Below are 20,276 nucleotides of genomic sequence, written 5' to 3' on the forward strand. Positions count from 1 at the left end.
GAATGCCACCTATTCTCAGAACTATTCTACTGGAAAACTGACAACTAGAGGCTTATGAAATGCTTACGTCAAGCAGATTTAATTCCACCAAAACTATAAAATAGAATCCTTGAAAAGTCAACTCTGATGACAAAGGCTGATATTACAAATGCACAGTTGTGATTTCTACATCACACAGTCAAGAAGAAACAAGAAGATGAGGAGAGCACTTAGATTTGTAATTTCTTCTATTCTTGCGTGTATGCATCATTTCTATGTGAGTTGGCTGCCATCAGCACTCCTTTCAGATGGAAAGTGTTTGAGCCACTTCACACCTGTCTTTCAGCATTGATGAGTGGCTCTGGCCACTCATCCCAACAAACTGGCTCAAAGACGTAATCACAAGGTTGGCCTTGTGATTGCTGGCAGGGATGCTTTTTGCTGGACTTCTTCAACGGCGTCCCCTCTCACCTTCTAGTCGTCATTCCTCAGTGAGAATGCCATAAAATCATAATAACTACTTGCAACACCAGAAGTAACATGCAGGATGAGGCAACTTATCACGAGTGGTATTCATTGCTGTAAGGTTCCCATGAAGGATAAATGTACTAATGAGCTCGAGGAGGGACTATAAAGCTCATGGAGAATGGTTCTTTAGATGTGGCTTCCTGCTTAGGATACTGAGAAATGGCTGGTAGCTGGAAGGCAGACAGGGGAGGAGATCTATATCCCCATACCCAATACTTATACTCCAACCATGGCCACTCTACAGATTAAGATATTGGGCCAGTAGACTTTTGAACTCCCCCAGGCAAGTTTTTTTTCACTTGTTCTGCCATGTCAAGGGAAAAAGCATTTGAGCCACATACTGCTGGCACCAAAACCTCTCTAGCACTTGGAGAGAAAGCTCCAGAGAACAACAACAAAAACATGCATCTTATCTGTCATTTTAAAAATTGTGTCACACAGACTGAAGAGGTTCTGTCAGACCTGCTGCACGGACTGACCAGTGAAACATTCTCTCACTGGCAGTTAAAGCAGCTTCACCTGTCTGCAGTGTCAAGCTGACACTTTGCCCAGGCCCAGAGAAAAAAGCCCCAACCCTCTCCTGTATGACTAATGAAACCACTTCCTTAGCACTTTTTCCCCCCAGGACAAATCTTGCCTGCACAATCCCACTTACCAGCTGCTCATCTCAGAGGACCAGGGCACACACTGACTTTTTACATAAAAGCTTTAAAATTTAAATTTTCATTGTTTTATACTGTGGGCTAACAATAGTTTATTTTCAGTAAACATTAGTTGCTGAGCTTCTCAAAGAGCTGAAATACCCCGAATTTGTATTCTCCAGATGAGAAAAGATTTTAGTAGAAGGAATACAAGATTTCGTAACAACTGTCTTTTCTGCAAATCACCTTACAAAAGTTGTCAAGCAACACATGCCTTTAACAGCAAACTATATCATCTGCTTGTGCTTCTCCAGAGTGAGATGTAGAGGTGGAGTAAGATACAGGAAGGGTGAGAAATGCTGAGGATGTGTTCCATGGGAGAGCATGCAGGCAGGCAGTAGTGGAAGCTGATCATCACAGCACACACAATAGCCTCAGCTCCAGAGAGCAATCATGAGCACAACTTACAGAGCTGAATAGCTGCCAACCACATGGACACAGCATTTTGGGATGTAAAAATATTTTATAAGCTGGGAATTCAATTCAATATGTTTATAGTTTGCTTCCATTTAGAATTCCCATTTAGGAATACTTTTCCCTTGGCAGTTCATCTACCATAAGGGTTTATTTTTTGGTGCGTGTGAAACTTTCTGAATTTAATGTCAGGAAAAATCCCCAATGTCTATACCATATAAATAGTCATCTTTGGTGTACAGTATTCTGATACTTCATAATTTTTTTTTTTTCCAAGCTTGTCACGAAAATTAATCCCTGTGCTGACTCTCCTATGGAGTACAAATGGACACACTTGTGTTCATACCTCATACTCCTTACTGCTGGAGAACTTCTTGGCACCAATATTCACAGATCAGTACAGCGCATTCACACTAAGAAACAACACTACTGCAGGTAAACTAACTATGGCAAAATATGCAGGGCCTTTTCTCTTTTCTTTGAGACATCGTATATTTCTTATGTCTTCCCTCCACCTGAAATTCAACAAGAAGTTTGAATTTTTTGAAACTGAACATCAGCAAGATTTGTCTTCTTTGACAACTACATTAGATTGCTAGATTGCTGAATTCAATCGCATTTTCAACCAGAAACTGGACAGAATGAACTGAACAGGCTGTTGGCATGAACAGGCGTGAACAAAAACCAAATGGTTAAGTGTTCAGAGGAGGAACAATTCCAGAGTTTTGGTGAAAACTTTATCTCCTTTCTGATAAACTCTGAATCATCTGTGCTCTGCTTACAGCTTTGCTTTCCGTAAGCAGATATTAGCGTATAAAGCTAATCCCAGCCTGACGCTATCTGAGACATCTGAAAGCAAATTAATCATTATTCAGATACAGATTCCTATCTCATTAAACAGAATAGCCCATGTTCAGAGAGGCGCGCTGAAGGTAGGCTGAACACCTGCCAATGTATGTTCAGACACATAAATTACTTCCAATAGAAACAACCAAGTATCCATGTGTCAACTTGCCCCTCAGTGTTTCAGAGGCTGCCTTGCTGTGCTAATACACAGGCATCCGGGAGCACTGCAAATTCTGCACACAGAGAACTGTTTGCCTCTGTAAGGATGCTGCCTTGCAAAGATCAAGCTGTTGCTAGGAGAGCATTCCATCCTGAGCCCCCACTTTGCCTGCAGTGTGGGCAGGCTGTGCTGACATGTTGCCAGGAGTTATGGTTTTTGAATCGGTGACTGATTAAACATGCATTGTTTCCTGGTTGTGCACTGACATACTGCCAGTTGCCGGATGGGAGATATAAAGAGCACAAGAAGCCCTGCACAAGCTGTAGTTCAGTACCAGGAAGTACCTGTTGATGAAAGATAAGCAGCCTGCCAGGATGCAAATGTTATTACTCTAGTAGTGGCCTAAAATAATTTCCTGCTCTTATTCGCTCTGGTCTGTGGGCAGCACAGGGCTCTCTCTCCATTTCTCATGCATTCATGCTCAGCTGCCTCACCCTACGCCCCAGCCATGAACTCAGGGAATACCAGGAGGAAACACACAGGCTTTGTCACCCCTAAGGAGTCTATCAAGATACTAGCTCTTTCTGCAGCTGCCACAGTTTGTTGCTGATAATGCTGGTGACCTTTTGCAGGCAGGATTGTTAATAGTGGTGTCAAGATGGAGATAAATTGTCCCTCATTAGCTGGGTGTTTAACCTTTTGCAATTTGGTTCTTCCTGCATATGAGTGTAGTCTCCCCAAGGGCTCTTGCCACTGTCTGGTTTCCCAAAATGGCAATTAACCAGAAAAAAAAAAAAAAAAAAGCGGAAATTTCTGTATATCAAAACACAGCTTCCAGACTATTAATCGCTTTCTCCTATTATACATTGAGTGAAAGACTGAACCAGCAAGTCTCTTATCCCTGTCAGCTATGGAGCAGAGAAACGTCACCAAAACCTCACCATCTCCCCAGCACCCTTAGCGTATGTCCTGTGCTTCTGGGAGGGAGGGAGCACAAGCATGCCCAGCCGAAATCCCACCCATGGTTGCAAGTAAGGACTTTCCTTCTGATATCGAATCTAAATCTTCCCTATTTTAGCTTAAAACTGTCCCCCTTTGTCCTATCACTATCAAAGCAGGTAAAAGACACTTTCTGTCTCGTTTCTAAGCTCCCTTTAAGTATTGGAAAGCTGCAATGCGATCTCCCAGAGCCTGCCTTTCTCTAGGCTGAGCAAGTCAAGCTGCCTCAGCCTTTCTTCAATGGAAAGGTGCTCTAAGCAACCTTGTAGCCTTTGGATAGCCCCTGCTCAGCACTACTGGGCAGGGACGAGGATGAAGGTTTCCATTTAAAATCAGGTTAAGTAAAGGGGTGCCAGCAATTGTCTGGGGAAGCAGCGTCATTGCAGGTTGGGCCTGCTGCAGCACCACTATCACCCTGGAGACTGGCTGGTAAACTCCAGGCCTCCCAAAAAGGGGGGGGAAACGGGGGGGGAACTGGCAGTGTAAACAAGTAAAATGAGATGGATGAGGAAGCCCTACCGTGAGCCTGGACCTGTGTGCCCTCTGCTTGTTGGGTGAGAGCCTGGGAGCAGCCGGGGTTCTTTGCATTCACAGCCCCGAAACCCAAGTGGTATCCCACGTGCAACATAGCATTGCAGGTAAAAAGTTTTCTATTCTGTTTGCTGGCTCATTATGAGTTTCTCTGATCTGCTGAGCTTGGGTCTCAGCCAAGAGCAACTTATTTTACATACAGATCTATATGTATCATATATATACATCATATATTTATTTTATATATATAGAGATACATACATGTGTGCACAGAATAGCAATGCCAAACTTGCCGGAAGGGAACTGGATGCTTCTGGAATCGGGCAGAGGCAGAGGGGAGGCTGCAGCTTGCTGCAGAAGGGTTGCTGGGGTTGGAAAACAAATTTTTTGTTTCTTGTTTGGGTAGTCACCAAATAGTTGTGCAATTTTCATGTTTGTAATAATGTAATGAAATTGTTAGAAAAAATTCCAAACACATGCAATTAGTTTAAGCTGCTTAAGTTGATCACCAGACTCTGATATCTTTTCTCAAGTGTACTGTGCGACTTGGGATTTTGGCCAGGACAGGCACTTTCAGAATGACAGAAATCCAGAGATCAGTGTGGCTTTGTATCTGCCATGCTTAGGTGTTTCTTGGGGAAAATAAAGCTTGAATTTTCCAAGAAAGCTCTTAGGCTCAGCTGAAGGATGATGTGTAAATGAGTGGCACAGAGCCATAATGTCATTTTGGTTACATCTGGCTCTTTCCAGATGTAAGCTACAGGTGCAGAAGGGATGTAAGAGGATCTGGGTGCTGAACAACCTGAGGTTTTCTGAACCCAATATATCAGGTTTCATTTCTGTTAGGAAATGCAGTCACTGTAGTCCAGCATGCACAACAAAACATTGCCCGTGGAAACAAACAATGCACAGTTCTGTGACTGCTTGTAGCCAAGCTGTGGCAAAACAGGACTGTCCAGCATTTAATTAAGTTAACCAGACTCTTTTTCATTTCACAGTGGGATATGTCTGATGATCTCAGAAAGTATTGGAATTATAAATATATAAAATTGCAGTTAATATCTTTTCTTGTTTTATTTGTGATTATTAATGCATAACACATTTGGAAGGTACATGGCGAATTGTCACAGTCAAAAAATCCTGACCCTCTGCGTAACTCTTTTATGTTAGAGCCAAAAGAGGGCCTCAGTTAATAAAAAAAATTGTTTTTGCAGTGGTTATTCTGTAAATGCCCTGTAGTGTGCCCCTGGCACGCAGTGTGCTATATGTATACATCAATTCTCTTGTTCAGTGCATTGGGAAAGATAGGTTAAAATCAACCTGCAGGAAGAGCTGCTTGGAGTTAGTAAACAAAAAAGAAACAGAGGAGAATAGATTGGGAAGAGCCTTCTGCCCTCTGGAGAGCAGTGTCACTGGTGACAAATCCCTCTAGAGTTGTGCTGTTTTGATCTCTTATTGCAGTTAAGTGTTTTATTCTATCTCCATCTCCAACAATAATGTGACGCTGTTGCAAAGAAGGGACAAAACCAATCTGCACCTCCGGCTTTGCACTGCAGTGCTTAATTGTGTGTAGGCTCTGTAACTCTTGTCCTCTCAGAGACAGCGGTCAGATCCTGCTCCTGCTGAATAACGTAGATTTTGTCTAGCACAGACATGATCACATATTGCACTCGCTCTTTATTTCACAGGACAGGCTGCAAAGAGAGGATTTCTTGGAAGAAGTAGTATATATGGAAAGCAGAATGAAAGCAGAGGAGAGAGCATGTGAATTGCTGTGAATGTTCAATCCATGCCATGATTCAGGAGCTCTTTTCTTACAGTAATTCTTAAAATGATCTTTTAACAGTCTTAGAAAATTTATCTTTAGCATTAAAGCAGCTGCCAACAGAAATAAGGAAGTGGCAGACATGCTACTATGGATCAGACTCATGTTTACATCTTTATACTTATATATGGAGTATCACTGAGTTGGAATGGACCCACAAGGATCAAGTCTAACCCCTGGCTCCACACAGGACCACACAAAATCCAAACCCAATGACTGTGAGCAATTATATATATATATATATACATATATATGCATATACATATACACATACATACATTTTTTTATATGTGGATTATATTTACATATTTATATTTCAGCTTTTCTGTGTTTACTGAATGCAGAGAGAGGATTCTCAAAAACATGCTGCTGTGTGGCACAGGAAACCAGCACATGTTTAAGAATCATAGAGTATCTTCAGTTGGAAGAGACACAGAAGACTCATTGAGTCCAACTCCTTACTCCATATGAGACTTCCCAAAAATCAGACACTTCTTGAACTCTGACTGACAATTCAGTGCCTGTTGTCTTGGGAAGCCTGTTCCAGGGTCTAACCATCCTCACACTATAAATAGTTGTGCACACTATTAATAGATATATGTATAGATACAATATATGTGTGATGTAGTATATAGACACTGAAGGAAAATATGGTTTGTGCAGTATTGATGTAAACTCACTGTATTTTTTATTCTTGCTGGATAGAAACATCCATTAAGGACAGGTCATTGTCTGCAGAAAACATTTTTGACTGCTGACTCCACATAGCTGAAAGGCCTTCCTGGTCACTCATTAATGAGCTCCTGGGAGAACTTTGCTCTTTCTGGATGAAGCAAAAGCTGACAACTATCTCTTTTCTTTCACACTGAATTTCTCAATTATGCTAGAAGTGGATCAAAATTTTGGGGGATCAAAAATGTTTGCTCTAATTGTTGTTTTTTGTTTGGTGGTTGTTTTTTTTTTAAGCCCAGCTGGTGAGGTCTGAAATCAACACACACACCACAATAAGCCATTGTAGCCATTGCTGCATATAAGGAGTGGATGCATTGTATGAGGATAGGGACCTGAGCTCACATATGTTTCTACTGCCCACATGGGCTTCAGATGCTCTCTCGAGAATCAGCATAGAGAACAACATACAGACAAGAAGACAGTCCTCATACAGAACAATTTGGGTTGAGAACACTGACCAGACCACAAGACTGAAGAGGCCCAGTGAGATGCAGGAGGTGCAGTGGCTGCAGTGTTCACATTGCTGTGCCCACCAGCTTTCAGCAAGCTCGTACACTGTAGGTCAAGCCAACTTTTACCCACCTTTTCCCATTTGTATCTGGGTTACAATTGCAGTGTGGTTGTCTGAGCTCTCCTTTCACGTTTGCTAGCCCATGAAGCACAGGTCAAAGCGATCATTTTCACTAGTGAAAAGATTATGAGTAGTTCCTTCAGTAATTTCTTTTTCTCAGTAAAGGATTCTACTAAGAGGATAAAGGATAAAAGAAGGGAAATAGAGAGTGGAAAGGAGTCCTCATGAAAGTGCTGCCAGCACCTTACAAGTGAGAGATTTGGAATGCTCTATATATTGATTGGCTTAAATACGGTGTGTTGTGTGTAAGAATCCAGTCACTTTGAGAGCCTTTATCTTTCAGATGCCAGGCACAGCAAGGCATGACCGAGAGATGGCAATCCAGGCCAAAAGGAGTCTGTCCAAAACCACTGACCCTGTAGAAAGACTTCGACTGAAGTGCTTAGCAAGAGGGTCTGCGGGCATCAAAGGACTTGGCAAGTGAGTCTAATAAGTCAATTTCTTTGTTAAACCTAATAGTTTTAGCTGCAGGAGGCCCTAGCCATAAGTAGCAAAAGGGTGGTTATAGAATAAAAGAGGGAGGTTCTTCATTGAGTATCCAGAGATGGGTGAGAGTCAACAGCCAAATTGATATGAAGGAAATTCCAGATAAATATTCGGAAAAGCTGTTTCACCATAAGCATGGTTAAGCATTAGAAGACAGTGCAGAACTTCCATCTTTGGAGTATTCCAAAACCCATCTGGACAAAGCACTGAGAAACCTGGCTTAGCTTTGAATTTAACACTGCTTTCAGTGTAAGGCTGCGTGAGACACTTCCAGATGTCTTGTTCAACCTGAATTATCCTCTAGTTAAAGTTACAAAATCTCATATCTTTGTTGAAATTCTGGCCCTGCTGAGTTGTACAATAGAAATCTTCACTGCATCCATAAAGTACAGCTGTGATTTGCATGCCATGTGCAGTTGTTTGCACCTGGAAAGCACATCACTCCACTCTGATCTCTTGTTTCATGTGAGAAGTGAATCCCCAAGACACTCTGAACTGGATCTGGAGAAGAAATTAGGGATTTTCATCCCATTCAACTGGCTCTTTTTCTGCCCGTGCCCAAATTCTAAGGACCAACTTTGGTCCTCAAAATCTTCACCCACTGAAGATTTGAATTCCTTGCTTTTGCAGTAAGTACTCCTTAACCATTTGGGACAAACCTTGCTCTTTGGCCAGCAGCAGTCTGAGCAGGATCTAGAACCCGTGTTTGCCACTTCTCATGCAAATGCCACAACCCACAGAGCCCTGCTTTGGGAGACAGGGCTGATTTGCTCACCTGGTGAAGGACTGAGTATCATGAATCCCCCAAAGGAAAGTGCTTTCCCAAAATCCGTAATGCTTTCCCTAGAGAGAAGTGGAATGTGAAATGTCCTTGCATTCCTTGGGCTGTGACTGCCCTTGTTTAATGGTCTGTCAACTGCTTAGCCTATGAGGGGCACCCAGACCCTTCTGTAGACAACCCAGCCTAGGGAGGGGGAACGGGGTCATGCCCTGAAACCCCCTCCTTGTCCCTCTTAGACACAAGTGGGACCACACATGACCAGCTGAAACTTCACGTGACTCTTTGACAGTACCATTCTCCAGCTCAGTGATAAACCTTGGCAGTGTCCTCTAAATTCTCCTTTCTGTTCTCCTCAATTTGCATGTTTTCCACAGAGTATTTCAGATTATGGATGATGACAACAGCAGGACCCTTGATTTCAAAGAATTTGTGAAAGGTTTAAATGATTATGCTATGATGATAGACAAGGAAGAAGCACAAGAGATTTTCCAGATATTTGATAAAGATGGAAGCGGAACAATTGATTTTGATGAATTTCTTGTTACACTGAGAGTAAGTCTGAGAACTTATGTCATTACTGCATTAAATTTGTCCTGATTTCTCATTAGCTAAACTTGATTAGAACTAGCAAATCACAGCACTGTAGTTAATGACTAATTAGTAATTAGCAAAATCTATAGATGTACTCTATGTGTCTGTAACTCTTGAGATGTCAAAATATTCCATTTTCATCTAAATATGTGAAAAAGAAAATTGCCACAAATAACCCGTCTGTGGTTGGCAGAGTCTTACACATAATTGCTATTTATTGGCAAAGCCTAAGCCTCCTTATAAATAAAAGGTTACGATAGATCATTATGAATTGCTGTCTTGATTTGGGTACATCAGTTCCTATTCTGTAGTCTGAATACATATGTATTTTAACCTGTTAATCTCACTTACCTAAGCATCGTCTTATACCGTATCTCCTCCTCATAACATCAGCTAGACGTCTGGGGCCACAGTGAGACTGTTTCTGGTTGCAGCCCCTACTCTGCTGAAGTCTCAACAATTTAGAAAGAAAATAATTAGTGCTTACTGATGATATAAATATTTGAAATTGGTAGAAATATTCTAGAAAGCATTTTATCTCTTTTTTTTCCATTGCCTATCCTACTGATAGACAGTAATTAAACTCTATCAAACCAGTTTTTTGATGATACATTGCTCTTCCTATGTCATGGGCAACATAATTTGTCAACATTTTGTTATCCCATGGGCCTTGAACGATTTTTTGTTCCTATATTTTTACTATAGAATATTAATCTGTTGATTCTTTACAGCCTCCAATGTCAAATGCCAGAAAAGAGATCATCATGCAGGCATTTAGGAAGTTAGATAAAACTGGAGATGGTGTCATCACAATTGAAGACTTACGGGGAGTATATAATGCAAAGCACCATCCCAAATACCAAAACGGAGACTGGACAGAAGATCAAGTTTTTAGGGCCTTTCTGGATAATTTTGATTCACCTTATGACAAAGATGGGAAGGTAAGTGAAACACCTAATGTAAGGCCATGAAATCGCCAGCTGAGTCACAATTTAAGTTAAATTATTAAACGTACTAGGTACCATTTAGGACTGTGGCCACTACCAAACATTCATTTGTGTCACATACATGGAGTACAGTACAATGAAACCTCTGAGTAGAACTGTTGGTGCATCTTGCTGAGTCACTGAGAGGAAAGGGGTTTGGCAGAAGATGAAAAGATGGGTGTGTGATTACATTTATGAGCTTGTAGCTTCTATAGACCTATTTTCATATATTATTTCTTCAAACTATCCCGCTCAATTGCTAATTTTCAAAATCCACAGAAATTGGAGGAACTTTTACTTTTTAGGGAAAATAAACCGAGATCCAGCTCAAAAGCAGGTATCCTAATAGGTGAAATACTTTACAGTTAGCGCTTCTCTAGCACCTGTAAATGCTATCATGCTTTACTTGAAAGTCAGTCTGTAATAGTGACAGATTTATCCACAGGGTGTTGGTGAAAGGGAAGCTTCTTTGGGCAGCCTGTGCCAGTGCCTCACCACCACTTGAGTAAAGAATTTCTTCCTTCTATCACGTGTACATCTCCTCTCTTTTAGTTTAAAGCCATTCTTCCTTGTCCTGTCACTATTAGACCATGTGAAAATAGCTCCCCTTCCAGTTTATAAGTCTCTGTTAAGTACTGAAAGTACAGTCAGGTCTCCCTGGAACATTCTCTTCTCCAAACTAAGCCTGTTTTCATAGTGGAGATACTCTAGCCCTGTGATCATCTTTGTTGCCTCTTCTGGGCCTGCTCCAACAGCTCCACCTCTTTCTCTTGCTCGGAGCCCCTGTCCTGGATGCCCTACTACAGATGGGGCCTCAGGAGGGCAGAGCAGAGGGGAACAGTCCACTCTGTCTCCTTGCTGCCACCACTCTATTGATGCAGCCCAGAGTACTGCTGGCCATCCAGGCTGCAAACACACAAATAGGCAGGCTTCCAATAGGCAGGTTCTCAGCTGGTTGAGAGGTGATTGCTTTTATTTCCCTTGGGGAACACTTTTCACTTTGTAGAGCTCAATTTCAAACCTTTTTCTTCTTTGGCACTCTCAGAAATACCACTGTGTGAATTGTCCCTTTCCTGCAGCTCTGGTGATATATAGCAAACCCCAGCAAAATATTCCCACTTTTTGCACCAAAGGTCATAAATGAATACATTAAACAAGACTGGTCCTTGGTAAACTGAGTGCTTCCAATAAGCTTCACCAATGCCTTGCTTCTCAAAAATACCATAGTGTTTGAACTTAAAGAAAAGTTACTCTGATATCTCATGTCTTGTTCAACAATCTGACGCTAGGTAGCTAGATTGCAGTTTCTTCTGAGAACTGTTAGCTTCCTGTGCCAGAATGGAGGTCACTAATGGCCCCTCTATGAACTGAGGACACCTAAAATGCTTTCAGCTGAAATGCCTCAAGGCTAAATATTTGCTATGAAGGTACTCTTCATTGTGATCTTGCTGGATGCCTCTGAAACAGACATGGTCAGGGAAGTTTGTGTTCATTTGTACTGTTAGGACAGGCTGTAGGCTTTGCAATTTCTGTTTGCAATATTTTGCTTAGCTCTGAAATACACGATACTATAGGAGCAAATATTTTTCTGTGTGATGTTTTGTTCAAAGAATAACCCCTATGGTTCAAGAGTTATGATATCACAAGAGATATGCAGAATTTTCATCCTCCAAATACCCATTAAATTCATTAAAATCTCTTCAGTATTTGAAAAAATTTTTGGTTCTTTAAATGAGATTTGCATGGAGCACCGACATTTTCTCTCTGTTGAAGGAGTGTAAAGCTCCTGTCTGTCTCTGGGTTGCACCAGAAACCCAATCTACTTTCATTAATGATAATGCAAAGAACGAGGTGATAGTATTCTTGGAAAAAAATCAGATTAAAACATTTGTCTTCATGGGCAGCGCTAATTTTAACTTTGGTTCCTGATGAGATTAATTTAACTGTGCGCATTTAATCTGCATCCAAGTGTTCTTGAAGGAGCTCTTATAGATTTGATTCTCTACAAATTTTCACTGTCTTAATTCCTCCTGCTGGGTCCCTTTTCACTACAAACAATGCAAAATGGCAGGTATTGGGTTTTATTTATGTTTTTTTTCCCAGTATTTGGTTTTAATTACTCTACTTTGGAAAAAATACATGTTTATTTTTCTATTTTAAATTCTCTTGTCCCAGGTCACAACAGAAGAATTCATGAACTACTATGCAGGAGTCAGCGCCTCAATAGACACCGATGTCTATTTTATCATCATGATGAAGAATGCTTGGAAACTCTGATTGTATGATTAAATGAACGAGACTTTATTTCCATATTTTGTAGGTTCCCATGATTAAATGTATGCAAACAACATGCTCATTTTCCAAAACAGCAACTTCCCGTAACTGTGCCAATTACATTCAATCTACAGAAGCAATTCCCAGATGTTTTGTTAGGCTGAGCCTCAGAGGATGGACAGCACAATCAGAGAGTAGATCTGGCATCCAGCCACTGTGCAGATCTGTCTCTTTTCTACCTGCATCCCTGACATATCTTCTCTTTCCTGAGATGAGCTGCTTTTTTCACATGTCACGGTTTTTCCCCCTCCATCTCTGCTAGGCAAAGGATACAAGGGGAGGAAAATGAGATGTTCTGAAAGGGTGATGGCCTGACGCAACACCAGTGACAGTGTCCTAGCAGGGACCAGCCTCCTTGATGCAGGCTGGAGGGCCACCATTCCTCTCCTGCAACATCTCCTGGTTTCTCAACTCTCACCAGCAGGATAGATGATTGCTCACCTTGGAGTGTCAGAAGCTGGAGAGGGAACAAATCAAGAAGGAGAGACATGGAGCAGTTTTAAGTGTCTTTAAAACCCTGATTTTTCCACGACTTACAACCAATAACGCTCAATGTGCATCCGTCTTTCTTGCACACCTGTTGCTTGAAACCTGTGTGGATCTGTTGGTTGTTTCCCTGCCTTCGGTTTCTTTCTTTTTGTACTCTGAAAACTAATGGTTTGCTTTAAAGGATAGAATTGTGTTATAGTGTTTTCTTCTCTCTGTTCCTGGAACGTTTATCAGCTGTGTACCTGTTGCCCGTACACACCAACACCAAAAGTTGCTTACTGCTTTTTATGCTTGTACTGGGTTATGACCAAGCTCATGACTTCAGGAAATTTTCTGGGATCTTAAGAACTTAAAACTGTCGTATCATCTTTTGTTTCTGATGCTGTATAGAGGATGGGAACTGATGCTTTTCCTGTTGTCCCATCCACACCAGTGGGACTGCCTGTGTTCTGAGATTTGATGGCCTCTCCCCACACAGCGAGTGGGGAAATGGCACAATGAGGAAACATTTTCAAAAGTGGCATCTGGGGAGGGGGAATGTATCTAATGTATCTAATCATTCCTGCCTTGATTTCTTTTCCATTTGTCTTCTATTTCCCTCATGTCATGCTGCTGTTCTGCCAGATTGAGCTGTTGCTGCTGAGAGTAAATGGTTTGTGCACAGCAGCATTTACTCTGTTTCAGGCTGGTAGCAAGCTAAAAGCAGTATAGACTTACACGCTGTACTTTCAGATGAGTCTGAATGAAAAGTCTCTGCTCATACTTAGTCTAGATTGCTAGAAGTTCGGGTTCTGCAGCCCTTAGTGCTCTGGTTCTGTGCAAGCTCTGATTGTGTCTTTTTTTTAGCCATTGCCTCAGTAGAAGCCATAGCAGTTTGCAGCTCCTGACTAAGGGCTGTGCAAACTCAATTGTTTTCTGTGATCTGCAAGCCTCCAGATATCTGTACGCTAGCTAATGCTGTTACCTTGTGTAAAGTGTCTCTTTGTGACTGACATTAACCATATGAAGAGTCGTTACTTACTGGAACGCTACTGAGGTGCCAGTATATCTTGTATGAAAAATAAACTTGCAGTGAAATAGAGGCTTTACACATCCTGGCAGCTTATGTGCAGTCTGTTTCATTTTCATTTATTAATTGGCTCCAGAACAGGGCATTGTGTCATGTTAGCTATCTTCTGTTTCAGATGGAAAGAAAGTAATGTTAACAGACTGCGGGCATCACAAAATAAAGGCATTATTTCCTCCTGACCTGCTAGCTTGCGGTTTCAGACTCAACTATGATTTATTGAGCTGACATTTAATTGGGGGTAATGGAAGTTTAAATCTGAATAACCATTACTCCCAGCCTGCTTCTCTTCCCAATACTAACCCCTTCACCCCAAATTGAAATTACTTATCAAGAAAGCAGGATTTGGTGGAAGGAGGATTTTGAGTTGAGCTCAGAATAGTGATGCTTTTTTGTAGCATCTGACTCTGCTCTCCCACCTCCCTGCTCATCACCCACAGGGCACATTCCTCAGCAACTTCAGGAGAATGCCCGTGTGGCTTTCCCGATTTGCTCAGCTGCAGGTTGCTGTGTGCCGGGTACGTATGCTGCAGATACAGATGCATGCAGGCTGTCCTGCCAGCCCAGGGCTGCACAGTGCACCCAGCAGATGTTGGGAGATAGGTGGCAATGCATGCGACCATATCAGGCGCTGCCATCAAGATTGTCAGATCTCGGTTGGTGCTTCATGCTTGAACATTTTATTTCTTCTTTCTGATTGTGCAACCAGTGCTAAACAGGATGGTATAAACCATAGGAACATCTGAGCCTGCACGGCTGAAGGGCAACACCAGAAGTGATGATTTTGGCTCCAGCCTTGCTGCAAAAGTGTTGTCTGCTCCTCCTGGTCTCTTCTGCCTGAGCTATCAGAGCATCTTCATGACCTTGCAGGCCAATACAAGGCTCACGCTCTCCCTTTCGTCCTTCCTAGGCTGAGGCTGCGCTTGCCTGTTCACTCATGACTTAATGTTGGTTTTGCCCCAGTGTGGTTTAGTGGCTTTGTGTTTTTGTTCCTGGAGGGGAGCTTTTTGGCTCGCTCTGATCCACAGCTGTTTGGCTCACATTTCCCTCCCTCAGCATGAGTTTCTGGTTTAGGCAACCAGAACACAGTATGCTTACTTAGCACATATACACATATATGGCCACTGATTGCACTGGCAGAGCTGGCTGGCATTGCTGGTGCACTGCACAGATGGAAATGGCTGAGGCTGATGCAGATGAAACCAGCTGCTCACACTGCTCTATGAAAGCCATCATGGCAGCAACTGTGCAGCAACAGAGGGCAGAACAGAGCTGTGCCACCCTGCTGATGTGAGACCTGTGATTTCAGCTGGGCATGCCCAGATCTATGCCAGGAGCAGCAGCAGTAGCACGTTCATCTGCACACGGTAGAGCAGAAAGCCTGATGCCATTGCCAGATGCCCACTTTCTGTGGCTTTTCCTATGATATGAGCTCTTCCAGAACAAGGTCTGACCCTATAGCACAGGTTTTTTCCTGTAGCCCTACCAATGCATTTTTTCTTTGGTTCTCATTTTCACTTGCTTGACTGCCCTTAGGGGTTTTTTACATTCATCTGGTGATGGTGCTAGTGTTGGAATAACATAGTTTCATCACAGCACCCAAACTGTGCTGTCACTATTTAGCTATAGTCAGAATACCTTTCTTAGATTCATTTTTCCAGCAGTTTTTCCCTGAACACAGGAAGCTCAATCCACCTCCGCGTCAGAGTCACTGGAGTAGGTGCACTGTGAGAGCTTGCTGAGGAGTGCAACCTGATGTTAGGTCAGGACAGTCTGACCAAACATCAGAATTCTGTGAAAACAGCTTAAAAAAAAAAGAAAATAAGAAAAAAAAGAAAGAAGAAAAGGGCATGTGCTACACTAACACCTGCGGGCTGCAGTCTAGAGCCATCATACATTCTAAACTCTGCTTTTCTCGTTCCTAGGTTACAAAAGATGAAGAGCTACTCCTCTGGAGTGAGTGCCTCCGTGGACAGCAGTGCCTACTTTGTTTTAACAATGGAAACTGACTTTTTATTCCATTTGCCTCAACCTATTGGGAAGCGGAGACTATAAAGAAGTGAAACACTTCTCTGTTTGTTGTGTTTTTTCCTCCTTGTGGTCTGAAAAGAATTTGTGAGCAGCATGAAGTGGTGGCACCAGCAGTGTCCCATCCATATCCCTGTGGTTCCATCTATCAACAAGTGGCACTTATCAGAGAAGGACTAGCTTTGTGTAAAAGGCCACCTGTGTTCCCCAGCATCAGCACTTGTTTTCCTGAGTGTTGACATATTCAATTTATTTTGCAAACATCCTCTTAGACACAGCAGTGCTAATTCAGGATTCTTTGTGATCACAGTAACGCGGAACTCTCTGACCCTAAAATAATGCTTTCACAGAGATAGCGTGTCCTTTATTTTACACATTAGCGGGTTTGAAAAGATAGCTTCATAAACTCATAACAAATTGATAACTGGCTCAAGCTAGAAGAATAGTGAGTACGGTCCTTCTCACCACTGCACCACAGGGTCACAGTGTAAATGCAGGCAATGCATGCCCATTCTTAGCCCAGGAGGAGCAGAGCAGTCAGTCCCCCTACTTCCTCTTGGTCAGCCCCTAGTTGGTCTGTTACAACCCTACAAGTCACATTTTCCTGCACTTCGTTGTCATTTTCAAAGATCATGTACAAGTGGAAGAGATCTGGTAAACAAACACAGCAGAGAACAAATACCATCTTGAGAGATAATTAACGTTTTTTTCTTCATTAAGATTAGGCTGCAATTCTGTTAGAACTGACAAAAGACATTTTATTTCAGGGGTGATAATCTGTGTGCTCTTAGAAGTTGCTTGCATTATGCAAAGAAGCTGTGGAAAGATGAGGATAGAAATGAGAATGGCTGCGGCATACCATCAGCCCAGGAAGAACTCGGAGCTGGGGTGCCCAGTGCTCCAACACACAGCAGCTGTCAGCCCCCGACACACAGTACGGGGTAGTCTGGCTCTCTGCAGACAGTGTGTGCAGCTGAGTTCAAGTGCAGGATGTAGAAGGCGTGGGTGAGAAAGGTTGTGCTTTTGAGAAGGGGGCATGCAGGATGTGAAAGAGGAGCCGGATGGTATGCAGGTGTTGACATGGACCTGGGAACAGCAATAGGGGGAAATGCTGTCTTGTAAAGTAAGGAAATCACTCAGACCCGACTTTCACATATACATTGCGTATCTACAAGCTGTCTGTAGACCAAGAGTATGGGTGGTGCATCTTGTATAGTGCTTAGTTGTATTTCTCTCTTTTTTTTTTCTCCTAGAAAAACTCTGTAAGTTAGTGAGCAATTTTATACACATATTTGCCTCAATGACTGTAGAATAGCACGTGATGTTCAGGAATACTGAAAATGGGACTGCTATTTTATCATGACCCAGAACCAGCAAAATAGCCAGTGACTGATTTTTTCAAGAGATTCATATCCCACTGTTCAGACCACTGTCAAATCTGAGGGAGAACTGCTGGTCTCTGCATGCTGCAGAGGGAGCTAATCCCCACGCAGCATTCTCCTGGAGGGACTCAGGGCTGGTGTGAGCTCAGCCTGGCAGGACTGCTGCAGTGACCAGGCTGTTGTTACTGACTGGACAGAAGTTAGAGTGGGTTCAGAGGAGGGTCACAGAGATGCTCAGAAGACTGGAGCATTTCTGCTATGAAGACAGGATGAGGGAGCTGGGCTTGTTCAGCCTGGATAAGGTTTTGGGGAGGCCTGATAATAGCCTTCTAGTACTTGAAAGGAGCTTATAAGCTGAAAGGGACTGACTTCTTACCTGGTCTAATGGTGATAGGACAAGGGGGAATGGCTTTAAATTAAAAGAGGGGAGATTTAGATTAGATATTAGGAAGAAGTTGTTTACTCAGAGGGTGATGAGGCACTGATATTGCTGCTCAGAGAGCTGTAGTGCCCCATCCCTGGAGGTGCTCAAGGCTCAGCTGGATGAGGGCCTGGGCAGCCTGAGCTGGTGGGGGGCAGCCCTGCTTGCAGCGGGATTTGGAAACAGGTGGGCTTTAACATCCCTTCCAACTTTTGCCATTTTGTGATTCTGTGATTCTATGGATGCGGTTCAGGTTTTCACTGCTGTTTCTGAGAGACAGGGTCCTTTGCAAACCTTACTGCTAACCCTAAACCTCCCTTGATTTGGCTGTGCTCATCCCTGAAAATACTCTCTGTTTCATCATCTACCCAGATGCATATCTGGAATAAAGTAACCTATGTATTTGACATGAATTAGCTTATAACGTTTATGAGAAAAAGCCATAGTGCAGTGAATGTGCTGACAAAAGACTGCTTTGTTTTTATTGGCTGCATATTTATCAGCATTCAGCAGCGTAACTGAAGCATCTCTGAGGATGCAACCTACATGAGACTCTGCTTTAATGTACACACACCCACGCCATCACAAACCTGAGGGTTTTTGCTTTTGCTGTTGCTACTGGTGAGGGCTTGCAGCTGCACACAGGGATTTGGTCAATGCTTCTAGCTTTCAGAGCAGCTGTGAGCCCCTGGCAGAGGGGCTGCAGCCATAAAGCACTACTTCCACACTTTGACACTTCTGAGCTATCCAGAATTATTTGGGATTTTTCCTGGCTGAAGCTGGACAGAGCCCATGGAATTGTTCTAATTTCAGTGCTGATATAGCAAGATATGTTTAGGGAGACTGAAAACAACATGAGTATGTCATGCAAATAGCGATGTCCTTTTAATACAGTAAGGTAAATGTTATATGCAGTATACAGTATATATAGTACAGTATAAGTAAATGTTATAAATCCAAGGTTACAAGTTATCTAATTAAATAAAATAAGACATGAGGAACAGAATGAATATTTAAACATTAGCAGCTATGCAAAAAATATGACTACTGCATTGGAAAAATACAACAATTTCAGCAGATAAAGTAAATATACACCAAGTTGCTAGCACTCTTTCTGTATTAAAAAGCAGTGTACCTTTCTGGACAAACAGGAAGGCTGTTACATGTGGGTGACTTACTGTGTAAATAGTGCAAATAGATATGGGTATTTTATTCATTAAAAACGTAGGTTTGAGTTCAGAACAAGCACAGCACATACTGTACTGGATATCCCCTCTGTTTGTCACTGTGTTACTGGAAGAGGATATATTTCCAGCACATTCTCTCTACAGATGCACTGTGCAAGTCTGCACAGTGTGAGCATTACCAGCAGCTATTTATTTTAATGCAAAACAAGCATTATAAAGCAAATGAATGTCCAGGGCTTTCACCTTGTTTTACTGTATTAATAAATGTGTAATTTGGTGAGACCCAGCAATAAAAAATTCTGCAAATGTCACTGCACTTCCATGAGCCAAACCCCATGCTTTTGTGCATGCAGAGACCTGGGGGTGGCAGACAGCTGTCCTGGAAGCATTGGTTTTCTCCAGCAGACTATGTCAAATATAACAGCTTCTCAGTGGTTATTAGCAGTTGGAAAATGTCTGGGTAGCTTTGAGGATGAGGGAGGACTCTTTTTGCCCTTATACTCTGGGAACATAGGCATGTCATTTCAAGCAGCTAGAAGAGCTGGCACTTCACAGTCTGGTGAACCTCAATCCCAGAGCACAGCAAGGCGGCTTGGATTTCCCATGGCCACGCTGCTGGGCTATCATGCAGCCACGTGGCTGTAGCAGCTTTGTCTCCAAGTTTGTGCTCCGCAGTGTGCAGTGCTCCACAAGGACAGTGGAGTGGCTCAGTCCTCTCGGTGGCAGCACATGGGAAGTCCCTCAGAAATGAGCACAGAGTCCAGAAGGACAAATGGGGAGGGACGGCGTGCCTTCCTGGGTCATAACATTAAAACTACATTACCTCCAGGCAATTTACAAGCTTCTGTTTTTGAAATACAGGTCTTTGGATCAGTGGAAAGATTTGTGATGTTCCATTCATATTCCTAGGCCAGGCACCACATAAAAAAAGTACCTGGCCCAATTGAAAGTATTCTTATGCAGACACAGCCACTCGTGATAATTCTAGAGAGCAAACATTGCCTGAACATCCCTTCTGTTCTGGAAAGTACTTGCATGCTGCATAAATGCTTGCACAAGAGCTTCAGAAAAAGAAAGCAACATGCATTTTATAGCCCCAATTCAGTTACACAAAGAAATAGGACTTTGCTTTTCATTGATTTTGTTTTGTTAGCTAAAAATTGCAAATACACAACAGGA

The 20,276-nt window shown here is 42.5% G+C and overlaps 1 protein-coding gene across 2 annotated transcripts; it reads left to right on the forward strand.

Annotated features, from left to right (window-relative positions):
- The first annotated feature begins 4,141 nt into the window (after nt 1–4,141).
- CAPSL (calcyphosine like) lies at nt 4,142–16,148 on the forward strand. Of its 2 annotated transcripts, none has more exons than XM_042875300.1 (6): nt 4,142–4,265; nt 7,630–7,766; nt 8,988–9,165; nt 9,936–10,145; nt 12,366–12,506; nt 16,005–16,148. In XM_042875300.1, exons 2-5 carry the CDS (start codon nt 7,630–7,632, stop codon nt 12,465–12,467), a joined length of 627 nt encoding a protein of 208 aa, XP_042731234.1. In that variant the 5' UTR covers nt 4,142–4,265; the 3' UTR covers nt 12,468–12,506; nt 16,005–16,148. The 2 variants fall into 2 exon arrangements, with proteins under 2 accessions (XP_042731234.1, XP_042731235.1); XM_042875301.1 differs by having other exon boundaries at nt 12,366–12,469.
- The last annotated feature ends 4,128 nt before the right edge of the window (nt 16,149–20,276 follow it).

Source organism: Lagopus leucura, unplaced genomic scaffold (assembly GCF_019238085.1).
Source record: "Lagopus leucura isolate 7727_CA_CO unplaced genomic scaffold, USGS_WTPT01 Super-Scaffold_100014, whole genome shotgun sequence".
NCBI lineage: Eukaryota > Metazoa > Chordata > Aves > Galliformes > Phasianidae > Lagopus > Lagopus leucura.